This window comes from Sarcophilus harrisii, chromosome 3 (assembly GCF_902635505.1).
Source record: "Sarcophilus harrisii chromosome 3, mSarHar1.11, whole genome shotgun sequence".
Taxonomy (NCBI): Eukaryota; Metazoa; Chordata; class Mammalia; order Dasyuromorphia; family Dasyuridae; genus Sarcophilus; species Sarcophilus harrisii.
In genome coordinates this window covers 547,173,110-547,190,855 of record NC_045428.1, presented here as the reverse complement: position 1 = coordinate 547,190,855, position 17,746 = coordinate 547,173,110, and the positions used below count along the sequence as shown (strand labels likewise).

Below are 17,746 nucleotides of genomic sequence, written 5' to 3'. Positions count from 1 at the left end.
CTCCTGCCCCCCCCCAATATGTAAGGCCCTGAATAAAAAGGTTTGTAATATTAGAGAGTTTGATCATTCATTTGAACTTTGGGGCTCCCCATAGAAATGAAGAAAAAAGCAGTGATAAGAGCCACCAATTCAAATCAAATAAACAAGCATTTGTTAAACAACTAAGATAAGCTAGGTACTGTGCTTGGCACTGGGAATACAAATAAAGGCAAAAAGAAAACAAAGGAATTTTTGCACTCAGGAGAGTTCACAATCTAATAATGCAAGAAGGAAGAGAGGAAATCAAATGTGAACAATTATGTACAAATAAAATATATACAGGATAAATGGAAAGTAATCCCTTTTAAGGAAGAAGGGAAAATCTTACAGAAGATGGAATCTTCACTGAAATTTGAAGACAGTCAAAGAAACTAGGAGATGGAAATTAGGACAGAGGAATTCTAGGAATGGAAAAGATCCAGTAAAAATACTCAGAATTGGGAGATGGAGGATCACATTCAAGAAACAATGTTCCAGTGAATGTAGAGTTCATGGAAAATCTTCCAATACATCCAAGTAACTCATATGTATATTTCTCCAAATGTGGGGAACAGAGTTCCCAAGTCCAATATAACAACTCAAGATATTAAATGTATATTGAGCCAAAGAATTTAATTCACTTCACAAAATATGCAGATAATAGAAAGAATTCACAGAAATCCCAAAAATAGATACAGAAACACATTAAGTTCTCAAATAGTAAATTCCCCTCAGAAGGAAATGACACTCGTGATTATCCCAATAACAATCCTTTGATATTCTAGTGATTCTCACTTTCCCAAAGAGTTCTTAGGGTTTTCTCTCTAAGACATTAAGCAATACCCTATAGTTTAACCTCTCCCCAAGAGGGAGCCTTGGAGCCTGCTGACCAAACAATTCCTAACACCTCAAACCTACACTGTCCAAACAAGTCATAGGAACAGATTTATAGCCAGATTGGGTCTTTTGCTTCTCCAACTCAAAGAACCCATTCATTGTTCTTCTTACCATGTGGTCGATCTTCTTTCTTTAATAAAAATGATACATTAGGAAATCCACTTCTCTCTCTGGATAGCTTTTGAACTCTTGTATTGATGACTTCTCAAACTTGGGGCTACTCAGAAGATAACCTCCAAGGCTGGTTCTAGCCAGGAAGTCTTACTTCTCATATTAGGAGTCTAGATTTTGGTATCATGACACTTAAAAATTTTAAAATACCCCACCTTCTGCACAGAAGGTTGGGGACTCGGGAATCACATCCATAAGGCAAGATGAACAAACACATGTCTACTTTGCCATGTGCTCCTGCAAGATTTGTATCTCTGCTATATACCTTCTTTCTCTGAGTAGAACCTCTCTCAATCACTCCTTCAGGCCAAGGGTAAATATGTGCCATGTCCTATAGGCTCTTGCCATAAAATACTTATTTCCAGTTTCCAGGAAAAGACCCCATACAAAAACAAGCTGTGGAAAAGGGAAGCCTGAGTTACCAAATCTAGCCTCAGACACCCATCGGCTGTATAACCCTTTGCAAGTCACTTAATCTGTTTGTTTTAATCTACTGAAGAAGGAGATGACAAACCATTCCAGTATCTTTGCCAAGAAAACCCCCATGGATAGTATTAGCATGTTATGGTTCGCCGGGTCACTAAAACTCAGATGCAACCGAACCAAACAAAAATAACACTTGCCTGTTACAAGGGAAGGCTTTTCTTTGGAGGGCAGGAGTTGTCAAGGAGGGAATTAGTTAGTAAAGTGGTGAAAAAAAAAGGAAAAAGCAGCAATAAAACTTTTGAAAATACCCAGGAGAGAGCAGAAGGAAGGCATGCTGAATTCAATATACAATTTAAAACAATTTAATAGAAGTTTATAGTTTCATATACAATCCTTTTTTAGTTTTATGTATTTTGAAATGATATTTTGTTTGTTATATTCATTATTTTAAAAATCAAGCAAACAAAATTTCTTTGGCATAATATCCTTAATGAATCCATAGTGGCTGGGAATGATCACTGCCTTCCTTTCCAACTGCTTACAAACCATCCTTTTAATAATCCAGGCTAGAATTTGGCCGGGAAGTGACTGTCAAACTCACTGGCATACAGTTTAATGAAACCATCTCATTCCCTTTTTTGAATTTAGGACAATATTTGCCATTCTTCATTCGTGGAATCACAAGACCTCAGAGCTGGTAGGGACTTTTATCCCTTCTGATTCAATCTGTTCCTGGGCAGGAAACCCCTCATTGATATCAATGATAAGCCAATGATGGCTTATCATCATTCAATCTCTCCTCATGGGCTTTTAGACAGTTTCTTTTTTAAATTTATTTTTAATACATATTGCTTTATGAATCATGTTGGGAGAGAAAAATCACAACAAAAGGGAAAAACCACAGGAAGGAAAAAAAACAGAAAAAAGACGTGAACATAGCATGTGTTGATTTACATTCAGTCTACATAGTTCTCTTTCTGGATGCAGGTGGCATTTTCTGTCCAAAGTCTATTGAGCTATTGGAATTGCTTTCAACCACTGAAACACTGAAAAGAGCCAAGTCTTTCATAGCTGATCATTGCACAATCTTACTGTTATTGTGTACAATGTACTCCTGGTTCTGCTTGCTTTGCTCAGCATCAGTTCATGTAAATCTTTCCAGGCCTTCCTAAAATCAGCTTGTTCATCATTTTTATAGAACAATAATATTCCATTACTTTAATATACCACAATTTATTCCCCCATTCCCCAATTAGTGGGTATCTACTCCTTTTCCAATTCTTTGCCACCACAAAAAAAGCTGCCACAAACATTTTTGTACATGTGGATCCCTTTTCCTCCTTTATGATTTTCTTGGGATACAGACCCAGTAGTAGCTGGGTCAAAAAGTATACACAGTTTTTAGCCCTTTGGGCATAGCTCCAAATTGCTTTCCATAAGAATTGGATCATTTCACAACTCCATTCTAGATAGTTTCAAAGTTTCCCCTGACATCAGGATCCAATCTGAAATCTGCACTTTCTCTTCACTGTTCTCAGTTCTCCTTTCTGGGTCAAATATCCCCAATCTGATAGTTCTTCCCCATAAAGTAGATCACTGAATCAGGAATCAAGAAGATCTGAGCTCAAATTACCAACCGTGTGACCCTGGGCAATTTACTGCCTGTCTCAGTTTCCTTATATATAAATTGGGGATAATAATAAATAATTATAATACAGTTATGATTAAATGTTATATTTCTAAAGCACTCTACAAACTCTAAAGCACTATATAAATACTGGCTCCTTTCCCATGCTCCAGGATAATTTGGGGCAAATCACTGACACTGATCCTGCCATCATGAACACCAAATTTCTCCCATATTTCAGGATATTTTAGAGCAGCCGAGTCTGGTGAATTCAGATCATCATGGACAGCTGAGAATTCTTATTGTTTCCTTCTTTGTCTGAGATTTCCTTGTGTCTCACTTTTTGCTAAATTTCTGGTTCTTCGTTTTTACTAGTAACTTAGATGAAGGCATAGGTTACATGATTATCAAATCTGCAAATGACAAAATAAAAAAATGAAAAGCGAGGAGAGAGACCTGAAAGGGAATGGCAAATGGGATCCAGAAAGAGCTCAACAATTTGGAATTATGGGCCAAAATAAAGGCCAAATTTAAAACAGGTCAAGGCTTAGGATGAAAGTTAGTGTGGCTCTGTGGGTAATGAGCCAGCTTCTAAGACAAAATTTACATTCAATTCCCCTTCCATCTTTCCCCTCTGCCAACACTGGGCAAGTTTAAGTTTTCTCTGCCCTAGACCAGGAGGTGAAGGCCTACATTCACAAAGGAAGTTTTCTCAGCTAGGAATTCTCTATGACAGTAATATCACAGGTCCTGTCCCCACCTGTTTCATCTTCCAATGTCCTGAATTTGGATTCCAAAAATCAATAGAACAAGTACAGAGTGGGGGAGATTTGGGTGGGATGTTTCATTAATGCTCTCTTTTTTTCTTATTTTCTTACATCACTATAGCTACCCACCAATTCCCTTTCCCAACCCTGAAATAGAAACCTTCCTTTTTAACAAAGAGTATAGCCAAGCAAGACAAATCAACCCATTGGCCTTGTCTAAAAATGTGCCTCTCCTGGAGCATCTCTACTCCATCTCCCCGTTGCTGAGAGGTGCAAAGCACATTTCATCATCCCTCAGACAATAGTTCTTTTGAAAAAGATTGGGGGGAGGGGGGTTAACAGCTGTAACTAGGGCGGGCCTTTGCCCCAGGGTGAGGAAAATTAGAGGGATATTGACAGCACTTTTATTTCTTCAGCAGCATGAAAACAACTGAGCCGAGTGACTATTTAGCAAGAATAATTAGAAAAATAGGAAGATACCAGATGGCGGCTTCCTCTGTTCCCTCTTTCCAATCCCCTACTACTGGCAGCACCCCTTCCTGGCCAGGCCTGGCTTACTACCCCTTCACCCATGGCAGCCCACCCAGCAACAGCATCACACTGTACCTAGATGTCTGTTACATCTTAATCTGAACAGACACTTAGCATGTCTTCTGCCTATGACTCTGGGCCACCGTAAAATGGAGCCCTGAGATCATTACAGGACTGAAAGTTCAATGTGAGTATAGAGTACCTCCTTTAAAATAGTACTCTAACTCACACTCACTCAAAGGTTGGGTTCCCAGAAGGTAACTGCTACCTTTGCTTCTAAATGTAGTCTTATAGATGGCTACTCCTTCCACTAGATAGCCCCCAAACCCTCCATTGGTGCTCTTCCCATAAACATTTAAGCAGAAGACTTAATTAACTTCAATCAAGGTCATTTACTAAAACAATATAGTAAAAATGGTAGGTATTAAGCATAATATTAAATAATTCAATTAAGCATTATATTAGCAATTAGACATTTTTTATATAAATCTCACTAGCATGGAAAGAGTGAGCACAGACTTGGAGAACAATGGTAGTGAGACACATGTAGAGAGTATATGTATAACAAAGGAAAATAATTTTTGAAAATAACTCAGAATTCTTGAGACTGCAGGATTTGTAAGTTCTTTCTTCATAGAAATCCTCATACAATTCCCATTGAGTGTCTGGAGTAAGTCTTCCCTCTTCTTGGAGAATTGGACAGCTGAGTGCTAAACTTTCCCCCAGAGTTTTCCTTTCTAGGAAATTTCCAAGTAGCTCCCCACTTTCCATCAGCAACTCTGCTGTATTCAGGGAACTCCTAGAGATTGACTGAAAGTAACAGGCATTTCTTTTGTGATTAGATTAAGACGCGGGGAGGAGGCAGCTAGATGGTGCAGTGGATAGAGCACCAGTCCTGAAGTCAGGAGGACATGAGTTCAAATCTGGCCTTTAGACACTTAACACTTCCTAACTATGTGACCTTGAGCAGGTCACTTAATCCCAATTGCCTCAGGAAAAAAAAATTCAAAAAATACAAGAAGATTAAGAAATGAACCCCATTCTAAGGCAGTCAACTAGAGAGAAGAACCTTGAGCTCTTGAGTTTGCTGTTCATCTTTTCCTTTAAGCCTCTTAGAGAAACTAGCAAAAGAAGAGATGATTTTGCTCTCCTTCCCCATCATTGGTCATGCTAACTTGCAACAAAAATACATGACAACATTCAAGAGAGAAGGTCCTCCCAGAATTCAACAAGGTTGAGAGAAGTTGGTAAAAGGAGAGAAAACCCAACACCTGGAGCTGAGATCTATCTGGCTTGAGAGAAGAAAGACTCAGAGCTGAGACCTTTTTTGCTCCCAGGGCAAGCATTCTTACCCTAGGACCTATAAACATGAGTTTAAATATATATAGAAAGTATGCTTCAATATAACTGGTTTCCTTTGTAATTACAAATTTTAATTCATGCATTTTAAAAGATTCTTCTGAGAAGGAATCCATAAGCTTCACCAGACTTCATCAAAGACACAAAAGAATTGAAGAACTCTTATCCTAGAGTGTAATCTCCAGTTCTTTCCAAAAGTGCACAGCAGTAGCATAAGCCAATATTTACCCAATGGGAGCCATTAGCTGAAAGTGTCCATAATGAAATAGAGATTGAAATTAAAGGCAGCAAGACCAGTGTAAGCACATTAGCAATTCTGTAGCATCAGACACATACATTTTCTCTTCTTAAATATGTCTTGGTCATATGTGCTCAGGTACTCATAATGTCTGCATGTATTCATTTTCCCTGCTTTTATATATATATATATATATATATATATATATATATATATATATATGTGTGATAGAATGTGTACCAGGTTTATAAGAAGGGGAAGGAGAAGATACTATATTGCTCTTAATCATATTATTCCATTTCAGTAAATGCCTTTGCCTTGAGCTAATAATGCACTCTGTATGGCAATTAAAAGTAAACACATTTGTGAAGGCTCATGATATTTGATTTTTAGGAGTTCAGATGTACAGAGCACCTTGTACCAAAAGTAGTCATGCCCTGGCTACCCAAGATGGAATGGACTGGGCCAGGTCAGAAAAACAGGAAAGGTTAAAGGTTCCATGTTTTGATTTTTGTATTTTTACTTTAGAAAGGGAAAGGAGAAAAGAAAGAAAGAAAGAAAGAAAGAAAGAAAGAAAGAAAGAAAGAAAGAAAGAAAGAAAGAAAGAAAGAAAGAAAGAAAGAAAGAAAAAGAGAAAAAGAAAGAAAGAAAGAAAGAAAGAAAGAAAGAAAGAAAGAAAGAAAGAAAGAAAGAAAGGAAGGAAGGAAGGAAGGAAGGAGGAAGGAAGGAAGGAAGAAAGAAAGAAAGAAAAAAGAGAAAAGGAGGGAGGGAAGGAAGAAAGAAAGAAAGAAAGAAAGAAAGAAAGAAAGAAAGAAAGAAAGGAAGGAAGGAAGGAAGGAAGGAAGAAGGAAAGAAAGAAAGAAAGAAAGAAAGAAAGAAAGAAAGAAAGAAAGAAATGAAGAAGGAAAGAAAGAAAGAAAGAAAGAAAGAAAGAAAGAAAGAAAGAAAGAAAGAAAGAAAAAGAAAGAAAGAAAGAAAGAAAGAAAGGAAGGAAGGAAGGAAGGAAGGAAGGAAGGAAGGAAGGAAGGAAGGAAGGAAGGAAGAAGAGAAAGAAAGAAAGAAAGAAAGAAAGAAAGAAAGAAAGAAAGAAAGAAAGAAAGAAAGAAAGGAAGGAAGGAAGGAAGGAAGAAAGAAAGAAAGGAAGGAAGGAAGGAAGAAAGAAAGAAAGAAAAAAGAAAGAAAGGAAGGAAGGAAGGAAGAAAGAAAGAAAGGAAGGAAGGAAGAAAGAAAGAAAGAAAGAAAGAAAGAAAGAAAGAAAGAAAGAAAGAAAGAAAGAAAGAAAGAAAGAAAGAAAGAAAGAAAAGGAGGGAGGGAAGGAAGAAAGGAAGGAAGGAAGGAAGGAAGGAAGAAACAAAGAAACAAAGAAATGAAATGAAATGAAAAAAGAAAGGAAGGAAGAAGGGGAGGGAGAAGAGAAGAGATAGAGGAGGGAAGGAAAGGAAAGGAAAGGAAAGGAAAGGAAAGGAAAGGAAAGGAAAGGAAAGGAAAGGAAAGGAAAGGAAAGGAAAGGAAAGGAAAAGGAAAAGGAAAAGGAAAAGGAAAAGGAAAAGGAAAAGGAAAAGGAAAGGAAAGGAAAGAAATTTAGGGTAGGAGGGAGGCTGAGAGAGGAAGGAGGGAAGGAAGGGAAGAAGGGAGGGAGAGAAGAAAAAAGGAAAGGAAGGAAAAAGTAGGTCTAAAATGGATATCAATTCTGGAGACACATGAAAGCATCCTAAGCTGGCTGAGGTTGGGGAACAGATCAAATCCATTTTCTCTGTAGACTTTCCTTTGAACTCCACCACTTCATATCTAACAACCATTCACTCATTAGAGAGAAAAGGACACAAGATTGGGAGTTAGAATACTTGACTTTTGGATCCCTGGTAAAATGATGTAGTAGAAAGACGACTAGACTTAGAGTCAGAAAACACACAAAACTGTGTTTCAGCTCTGCCACTGACTCTGTGACAATGCACACATTGGCTTCATGTCTCTTTATCAGTAAAACAGGGACAATAATGCCAGCATTGCCCAGCACAGTTTTAATAAAGAAAAGGTTGTGCAGATCTTATTGCCTTAAACATTTCTATTTCTAAAATAGAAATGTTATTTATATGACAGTGGAGCAGTGAATGGAGGATTGGACTTGGACTCTGGAAGAAGTGAGACACTTACTAGCTGCAGAGTAAGTTAATTAACCACCTCCAGCATCAGTTTCCTCATCTATAAAATAATAATAGCACCTACCTTACTGGATTGTGGGGACCAAAACAAATAGCACGTGTAAAGTGCTTTGCAAACCTGAAATGCCAGTTTAATTTGCATCGTGAGTAGTCATCTTCATGCTGCTGGTAAGAAGAGGGAAGTGGGCCCCCCAACTTTTCATATTGCTTTGACTCCTGCATATAACAAGAGTTCTGAAAGCCTGTAGGTGGCAGCTGAGCTCTGTGCCTCCCCGGAGCAATACTGGACATCTGCTTTCACCCTGATCCCTTCCCCAGCCGGGACAGGAGGCTGAGAGACAAATGCACTGACTTTTGCTGACCCCTGTTTGGCCAGTTCTTCAGGTTGAGGGCCTGTCCTGGTTCAGCTGTCCCAGTGCCCTGCCCACTGCTTTCCAGACTTCCCCAGGACGCCTGCTGGCAGGGGGCACAGCAGGCGGGGCTGAGAAGTGGAAGGGGGTGTCAGAGGCGGATGAGACAACAGCTGCAAGACCAGGGAGAGACTGAGGGAGACAGTCAGACTGAGCTCAGATACTGGAGCTTAGAATCTGGAACCCAAGCCCAGCTCCGGACTCAGGGAACAGAAGACCAGACCAGATATCCCACCAGAAAAAAAGGTGTGTAGTGAGGACGTGGGGGTGGGCCTAGGTAAAAAGATATGCCCCTACTCTCCTCTATTGCTCTCCTCCTTCCTTTCTCTTCTCCCCTCCCCTTGGGGGCTCGGATCATAAAACAAAACCATTGTCCCTCTTTCAGTCCTTGGGCCCTGCTCTTTCCTAAATATTCATCCTAGCTCCCGACCCAGCTCTCTCCAATGGCCCTTCTTGTCCAACTTTATCAAATGAAGAAGTTTTTTTAAGATTGTTACTAAGATATCTTTTAAGTCAGCTGTTCTATAAGTTTAAGGTATTCAGACCTGGAAAACCAGAAAGTTTTCATAACCCAAAGAAATGAATAGCTAATGGTGAAATATCTGGTACTGTGACATTGAGGGGTAGAAGGAAACAACCATTCTTTTAAAATCAGACCATGCTAGTGATAGCAAACTCATTTTCACCCTTGAACTTCTTTATCCTTTAAGAGCTGCCCTCTTCTCCAAAAATTCCAGGCATCCTTAGCCTCCAGAAAAGGGAGAGTCAAACAAAATCAGAAGGGGAGGTGGAAGTAAGTGAGAAGCTTCCTGCTGGTTTTTTTTAAGTATATGTGGATACAGTCATTGAGAGAAGAGGGCATGGCCCTAAAAAAACGGAGGCCTCTGGGGGAAATATTATCCCTTGATTTGGGATAAATAAGGGATGTTTGTGCGGGTAAGCCAAGGGCTACTTGGCTCCATTTTTCAGGAGGAAAAAGGGAAAGAACAAGCATATATTAAATGCTTACTCTACGCCAGGCACTTTACAAATATGATCTCATTTGATTCTCACAACAACCCTATGAGGTAGATGTTAGCATTAGCCCTATTATACTGTTGAAGAAAATGAGACAGAAAATGAGGATTTGAACTTGCCTTCCTGACTCCAGGGCTTTATGGGCTCTGCCACTAGCTTCTTTCGGGTGAATTGTTCATGAGTCAGAGGATTTTGAGTTGGAAGGGCTTTAAATATTATCTAGTCCAGATTCCTCTTTTTACAGAAAGGAAAACTGGGGCCTAAGAGAGAAGCAACTTACTCAAAGTCACTCTGGTAGTTAAATAGCAGAGGCAGGATTTTAATCCAGGCCCTCTAGCTCCAAATCTCATTCTTTTCCCATTGCATCATAGTATCTCCCTGGAATACCGTAGCCCCTCAACACCCAAGTGCCCAGGAAGCTGTCTCTCCTCTCATCATCCCCTCCTCTCTCTGACCACATTCAGAGGTCAAGCATCACATGTGATGGGGGCAAAAGGGGCTTCATGATCGATGGTGGGCTCTGGATTTTGCCTGTATCAAGAACAGGAAGTTTTGAGTGCATGGGCTGGGCTGAGGTGGGAGTGGGGGTTTGTTAAAAAGAGCCAAGGGAATTTTATAGTCCAGATGTTATTTTTCCCCTACCGACACCATTTTCTCTCCCTCTGAAAAAAACCCACATAAAGATAAGGGTAGAGGGCAAAGTCCTTGCTGCAAGGACACTTTGAATTTTATGGACAAGAGCTAAGAAGAAGAAAGAGAGTCCAGAGGCTGAAGATTTTGAGGAATACTGGGAAGGAAGAGGTGGTAGAATAATTGAGGAGACTGAGTAAGGAATGAGAGGTTCAAGGACTGAGTAGTTTGAGTGAGAGTGAGCTGAGAAGCTAAATGAGGTGAAAGGGACCAAAGTAACTAGAAGGTCTGAGGTCCTGAAAAAACTGAGGGTCTGAAAGACCGGAGAACTGAAGCTACTGAGGGAGCTTGGGTGATTAAGTCTTAGAGTGAAGGTTTAGTGAATTATTGAGGTGACTGAGGTGCTGAGGGGCACTGAAGGCCTGAAAGTGGGACTCAGGGACTGACCGTGGAGCCGAGGTTTTGAGGGAGATGGTGGAGTGTCCCCGAGAGGTCAGAAAGCTGGTGGCTCTGTGTCGGAAGGAGAGTTCTGGTTCATTGGGCTGGGGAGGAAAGCAGGGGCTGCAGGGGAGGAGGGAGGCGACGGGCGGGGCCGGGGGCGGGGTGCACAGTCCTCTTCCACCCCCTCCCGGCTCCGGCCCCGCCGGGACAGCCACCGAGCCTTTCTTTGGCTTTCTCTGCCAGCTTCCCAGGCAGCTCGCGTGCCCGTCCAGGCTCCGGCGCAGGTAGCCGCGGGGTCCGGCCGCCGGGAGAGCGCCGCACTGAGCAGCAGGGGACCCTCGCCGGCCCGGCCCGGCCGGCCCCTACCCTGTGTCTCCCTCCTTCCAGCGGGGGCGCCCGCCCCTCCCCTCTCCGGAGCCGGAGCCCGAGCCGTCAGCGCCGCGAAACGAGCAGCGCCAGCCCGGTGGGGCTCGCGGGGGCCGCAGCCGCTGTCCGCGGTTCTGAAATGAAGGCGGCGGCGCGCCATCGGCCCTGAGTCCCAGAGCAGGCGGCGGGGAGGACGGAGGGAGGAGCCGCCATGCGGGCGGCCCGGCCGGCGGACGCCTCCCTGCTCTACATCCCCGCCACGCTTCTGCTCTGCCTCAGCTCCGCCAGCCTGTGCTTGGTGGAGGCGGGTAAGGGGCCCGCAGGGTCGGGACCGGGGGCGGGAGGGCTGCGGCAGCCATAGGGTTAACTCCCGGGAGGATTCTACGGGGGAAGAGCCAGGCTTTGCCCTTGGGGGCGAGGAGCCGGGGAATCAGAGAGAGGGAGAGCAGACGGGTAGGGGGTTCTATCTGCAGACTGCCCCTCAGTCCCCCCTGCCGTCTTGTCCATTTCTCAGCCCGCTGTCCCCCACCCCTAACTCCCCGTCGTGCCATACTCCCTGTCCCCCAGGCCCAAGCTTTCCCTTCCCAATCTGTCCCTCAACACACTTAACCGCTGTCCCTTAGCTCTCCAATCCCTCATTTCCCAGGCCCTGTCGGTCCCCTTCCTTACCTTTGTGCCCCTACCTCCCGATCTGTTACGTTTCGTCACCGCCCTCCAAATCTTTCAGTCCACTGATCCCCATCCCACATTCCCGGTGAGCCCCCTTTATCTGGACCCTGACATTTGTTCCCAGGCTATCCAAGACCCTTTCTCTAGCCCAAAAGGGAGCAACCGAAGTGGTAGCAGAGAGCACAAGACTAGTCTTTGGTACCCCAGGTGTCCCCCTTCTTTCCTCCCCTTCCCCCGCAGCTTAGGGTATAAACTCAATCTACATTCCCTACCCTCCCCCCACTTGCAAAGTATTCAAACACACACAGAGCACAGCACAGCACAGAAACACGCCTTCAAGTGAATTCTTCAGGACTCAGAGCTTGGAATAGGGCAAAGGGCTGAGATGCTCGAGGTGAATCACTACCTGTAGTCTGGAAAGAAGAAATATTTCGCTTAGTGGTTATGTCAAGGAAGATGTCACACACGTGCAAGACTGTCTGTCCCCTTGCTTGGATGATTTTCTCCCATCTGTCTCCCTTACTAGCCCTGCCTCCATCACTCCCTCTGACTCTATGCTTCAGTTTTTCTGACTTTCAACCTTTATATCTCCCCAGCTCTTTACCTCTATTTATTTACTCCTATTTTTTCAGTATGTGTTTTTCTGTTTCTTCATCTCTGTTTCTGTTTCTTTGTCTTTATGTGTCTTAGTCGATCCTTCTGTCTCCCCATTCCTGATGTCTTCATTCCTTCTGTCTGGGAGCAGTTGGGGCAGAGTGAGAACTCTCCTCTCCTAGTTTATATTCCTCTAATCTCTGTGCCCTAACCCCACCAAATCTTCCTCCCTTTACTTTTTACCCTCTAACACTTAATCCACAATAAATGAAGAGTAGTAAAGGAGTATTTCTAGGAGGGAGGGGGAGAACAAGAATATATGGGATATGTCTTCTCTCCTTTATTCACCCCTCACCAATCTCTTACCCCCCCCCATTTTTGCTTTCTTCCTTTACATCCTATTCTTTCCCCTCTTAACCTTTATATCTCCGTTCTCTTTCCTTTTTTCTTAATCCTCCCTTATTTTCTCTCTCTCCATCTTTATTCCTGCTTTTCTCCTCTCAGAAGGATCTTCCCGACCTTTCCTAAATAATCTCCTGTTCTCTGTCTATACTTTAAGATAAACCCATCCAGTCTTTCACTTATTCTATGCCCCACTAAAGATCAAATCTTTGGGATAAGCCCAATCAGGGATCTTCCAATATTCACTCAATTCTATTCCTGCTCTTCTTCTCCATACCCTATCTCAGCTCTCAATATATCAAATTTGGGAAGGAAGAATCTACGGATGGCAAACTTAAAGGTTCTTCCAAGTGTCTGTGTTAATAGGCTTTTCTCTCCCCATTCTTCTAAAGAATAGATTTATGGGGTGGTTGGCCTGATCCTCTTGCTAAAGGTCATTGTCTCAGGGAAGACTGTCCCAAGCCCTATTGTACAGTTAATCTCTCTCCTTCCCTTCTGGGAAGGAGAATTTGCCCTATTGTCCATACAGAAATCCCAGGGGTGGGGAATAGGATTTAGCTCCTCTTGGGTCCTACTATTTTTCTATCCCATGGCTAGGTCAAGGTCAGGGAATTTAGCCTCCATCCAATCCTAGAGAAAATCCATCAATTATGATGAACAAGGTTCAGCTTGATTTCCCCCACTGCTAGGCTCTGGTCCTCATCCCTGAGTAAATCAGAGCAGGAAACCTGGAAAACATGAGCCCCTCTTCCTCTTCCTCATGCTACAGTTAGAAGAGTTGGGGATGGCCCTTTAGATGGGCTGAGTTGGTTGTGATTTTCACCAGAAACTGAGACCACCCCTCTTGACAAATGGCTTTCACCTTTCCAACTCAGGCCAATGGCTACACTTTTTGTCAGGATGCCAAAATTAGGCCCTGGGTTTTCTCAGCCCTGATCCAACTCAGACTTATATGCATCTTGTTCTTCAGTTTCTTTCTCTGTATGTATACATGAGTCTTGATCCATCACTGGGTGAGAAAGTCAATTCAATAAGCTCCCCAGAGAGGGGCCCTGAAGGATGTGACTATTTGCTCAACATCTTGGCTTCCATTAGTCTTGATTTGAGCCACCATTCTTCTGACCCCAAGCAGGCAGAGGAGAGACAGGGAAAGCTAGGAGCTGGGGTGTGGGAGAGTTTCTCCTCTTGTCCACACTTGTTCATTAGGCAACTTGGGCCTCAGAGTCTATTCTTGTCTCCAATCCTGCCTCCCTCTTGCAGACAGTCCCTCTGCCCCAGTCAATGTCACTGTCAAACAACTGACAGCCAATTCAGCCATGGTGAGCTGGGATGTGTTGGACGACGAGGTGGTCATTGGGTTTGCAATTTCCCAGCAGGTAAATCTGGGATAAGGTGGGGTGAGGGAGGGATGAGGAAGGAGTAAAAGAGGAAGGAAAAGTGCATGCATGAGGCTGGAGCAACTGGTTTCCTTTAGTCCCAGAGATTGGGCCTGCGGATGGCATGCTGTGGGAAGGGAAGGATGCATGGTAGGAATTGGGCAGTTGCTGTGGGGAGATGACCAGGTATATGGGTGGGGGTGGGGCTGCTGTTGGGCTATAGGTAGGGGATTGGAGAGAGTACAAGAGGAAGGAAATGGGCTTGCATGGAAAGAGCTGGATCCAGTGAGATGGAAGGAATGGCTAGGAACTGAAGGCAGTAGACTAATGGGGGAGGGAGTGCCTAGAGGAAATAGTGTTGGCAGATACAGGGGTTCTGGCCTTTGCTTTTGCAGAAGAAAGATGTTCGGATGCTGAGATTTATACAGGAAGTGAACACCTCTACGCGTTCATGCGCCCTGTGGGACCTGGAAGAGGACACTGAGTACATTGTTCACGTGCAGGCCATCTCCATCCAGGGCCAGAGTCCTGCCAGTGAGCCTGTCACCTTCAAGACCCCTCGAGAGGCTGAGAAGTTAGCCTCCAAAAACAAAGGCAGGAGCTCAAGGGCCACAATTGGGGAACGGGAAGCTGAGGGAAGGGGCTGGAAGAGTGATGCGCTTGCTCAGGTCATAGACTTGTGTTCTTCAGCCTCAAACTCTCTTAAAGTCCCTTGGAAGGCACTCTAGTCAGAAGGGACAAGGTTTGGGAAATTTGCAGGTAAAGCCCCAGTTCCATTACAATGTGGGAGGTAAGGTGGAAAGAGAAAGAACAAGTACTTGTATAGTGTCTACCATGTGCAAGCACAGAGGTAAGTACTTTAAAAACATCATCTCATTTGATCCTCAAAACAACCCTGAGAAGTAGATGATGCTATTATCCCCATTTTATAGTTGAGGATACTGAGGCTGGGAGAAATGGAATGATTTAGCCAGGATCACACAGTTGGTAAATTTCTAGTTTGAATTTCAATCTGTGTCTGATTCCAGGCCCAGTGCTCTATCCACTGCACCATCAGGTACCTTTGGGAAAAGAGACTCTGAAGCCCAATCATTCTTATTCTTGTGAAGAATAAACCATCAAATCTGAAAAGTTGTCTGCAAAGAGCACTGAGCTTGGAGACAGGGGAGGACTGGCTTTGAATTCGGTTGCCATCTCCTGTTTGACTATGGGCAGGGCATGTCCTTCTCCTCTCCCAGGCTATTTTCTCCCCATCTGTAAAAAAATGATAGCCCTGATATGCAGAAGACTTTCTAAAACAAATCTCTCGAGTTGCCATTGTTGCCTTCCTGCGAAGCAAGTTTCCAGAGAGCCCACACTTTTGGGCAGAGGATCTGCCCACCAGACAGGAGAGTACATTGACATGTGGGGGTGGCTATTGAGGTTTCAGTGTTCCTCCCTCTCCCTTACAGATGAGGTGACTATGAAGGAAATGGGAATGAAAAGCCAGCAGCTTCGGACAGGCGAGGTGCTCATCATTGTGGTGGTCCTGTTCATGTGGGCAGGTGAGCCTTCTAGTCCCAGGGAGGGGAAGAAGGAAGGGGAACTAAAGGGGTCTGCAAGACTGAAACCCCATCTTCCCTTGGGCTGTGTCAGGTTCGCTCAGAATCATTCTCATAAACCTCTCCCTCTAGGGCTCGGCTGGAAAGGCCTGAGATTAGGGGTGTGAGGAGTATGGGTTCCCATGAAAAGAGCCCTGGTCTCTGTCAGGAGATGTGAGCCCAAACCTGCCTCTTACACTCCCTGGTTAGCTGACACTGGGCAAGTCATGACACTTTTCTCTGACTTTCTCTTCTGTAAAATGAAGAGAAAGACATTTGTGCCATCCTCAAACAATGATCAATTCCATTCCATTCGTTGAGTTATTTTTTTGTTAAATTCGTTGAGCATTTATTTACATTAGGTGTTAAGGATACAAGAAAAAAAAAAGAAATGTTCTCTGCTGGAAAGGAGTTTTATATTCCTAAGGAAAGAGTTAATATACCAGAAAGCACTGAAAGGCTGAGTTTGTGGTGATGCTGGTGGTGATCTCTGAGAGGGCACTGGAAGCCTGCATGAAGCTTTTTCCAGAACACCTCTGGGGGCCTGGGTCCCTGAAGCTTTGTCTAGTCTTTCCCAAAAGAGCCACGGATCTCCTACATCCGGGCTGGGAGATACACCTTGGGGGGGCCACCAAGTCCCCCTCTTTTAGGCCCCTTCTCCTTCCGCCACCCCCAACATGAGACCACTTTCTTAGAAGGCACCAGGCAAATGTCCCAAGGCCCTGCTTAAGCGGGCAGCCTCTTAATGGGGTTGGGGGGTCAGGACAACCACAATACCCTCCATCCTCCCTCTCACATACGTTCTGTCCTGTAGCTGAGGCCCTTGCTCAGGCTAATCTAACCCCAGCCCTTGGCTCCATAGGTGTCATTGCCCTATTCTGTCGCCAGTATGACATCATTAAGGACAATGAACCCAACAACAAGGAAAAAGCCAAGAGCACCTCGGAGAACAGCACCCCAGAGCACCAGGGAGGGGGACTCCTTCGCAGCAAGGTGAGGGCACACTCTGTCCCAAGGATCCAAAGGTGGGGCAAAGGTGGGCCTTGGCTGGCCTGGTTCACCTCCCCGGGGATATCCCTGGGGTCAGCTCAGGGCCTGGCGCTGCTACAGCTGGACAGAGACCAACTTGGCTGCAGCCCATGTCCTGGGGGAATCTCCAGATTCATCTTGGATCCTCTCCTTTCTCAGGGAGCCAAAGGCCAGTGCTATTGAAGGAAGGGGGAGGGAGAGAAGGAGAAGGAAGAAGGGAGAAGAAGGGAGCTTTTGGTTGGGCAAGTGCGGGAAAGCATCTGGCCCACTGCAGGACTTTGGGCATGTCACTTACCATATTTGGCATTTATTCCTCCTCTATAAAACAGATATGAAACCCTACTCATCCGGGCTTTGAGCACCTGGGAAGAACAGAACTAGAGGATCGTTGTTCTGACGATGGTCATTCAGCTGCTGGTCTTCTCCATCTCCTTTCTACACTATTGGCCTTCTCACCTCCCTATTCCTAGAATTGGGTTTCTTCTTCTCAGTCCCTGCTCCTATTTTCCAATGTGCTTAACCCCGAGGAGCAGCATCCTCCTGTCTCTCTGTCTCTGTCTCTTTCTCTCCTTTCCTCTCTATTTCTGTCTCTGTCTCTGTGTATCTCTCTGTCTCTTTCTCTCCTTCCCTCTCTATTTCTGTCTCTGTCTGTCTCTTTCTTTCCTTCCCTCTCTATTTCTCTATCTCTGTCTCTTTCTCTCCTTCCCTATTTCTGTCTCTGTCTTGCTGTCTCTTTCTCTCTGTCTCAGTCTCTATCTCTTTGTCTCTTTCTCTCCTTCCCTATTTCTGTCTCTGTCCCTCTCTCTTTCCAGACTCCTCACTAGCTCCCAAAATATTCTCAGTAGATGTGGTTGTCATGGAATGCTGAGAAGGGGCCCCTGAGCTCCACCACACCAAGGATCAATGGAAAGAACTGTAGTGAGGGGTGATATTCATGCTGTCCCTGGGCACCCAAGAAGTTGGGTGAAGCTACAGACCAAACAGGCAGCTGGGAAACAGTCAGGAGACTCCAGCATGTTCACTGCCTGGAGGGACT

At 44.2% G+C, this 17,746-nt stretch overlaps 1 protein-coding gene across 2 annotated transcripts; it reads left to right on the top strand.

The window, feature by feature from the left end:
- Positions 1-10,639: 10,639 nt before the first annotated feature.
- On the top strand, positions 10,640-17,363 carry FNDC5 (fibronectin type III domain containing 5). Of its 2 annotated transcripts, XM_031962303.1 has the most exons (7): positions 10,640-10,745; positions 10,938-11,368; positions 13,986-14,101; positions 14,497-14,695; positions 15,553-15,645; positions 16,544-16,674; positions 17,040-17,363. In XM_031962303.1, exons 2-7 carry the CDS (start codon positions 11,272-11,274, stop codon positions 17,043-17,045), a joined length of 642 nt encoding a protein of 213 aa, XP_031818163.1. In that variant the 5' UTR covers positions 10,640-10,745; positions 10,938-11,271; the 3' UTR covers positions 17,046-17,363. The 2 variants fall into 2 exon arrangements, with proteins under 2 accessions (XP_031818163.1, XP_031818162.1); XM_031962302.1 differs by lacking the exon at positions 10,640-10,745 and having other exon boundaries at positions 10,806-11,368.
- Positions 17,364-17,746: the final 383 nt, after the last annotated feature.

Coding starts and splice junctions, on each gene's coding strand:
- FNDC5 (XM_031962303.1), top strand. CDS start 11,272: ATGCGGGCGGCCCGGCCGGCGGACGCCTCCCTGCTCTACATCCCCGCC. Junction 11,369..13,985: donor CCTGTGCTTGGTGGAGGCGG/GTAAGGGGCCCG, acceptor TCCCTCTTGCAG/ACAGTCCCTCTGCCCCAGTC. Junction 14,696..15,552: donor GTTAGCCTCCAAAAACAAAG/GCAGGAGCTCAA, acceptor TCTCCCTTACAG/ATGAGGTGACTATGAAGGAA.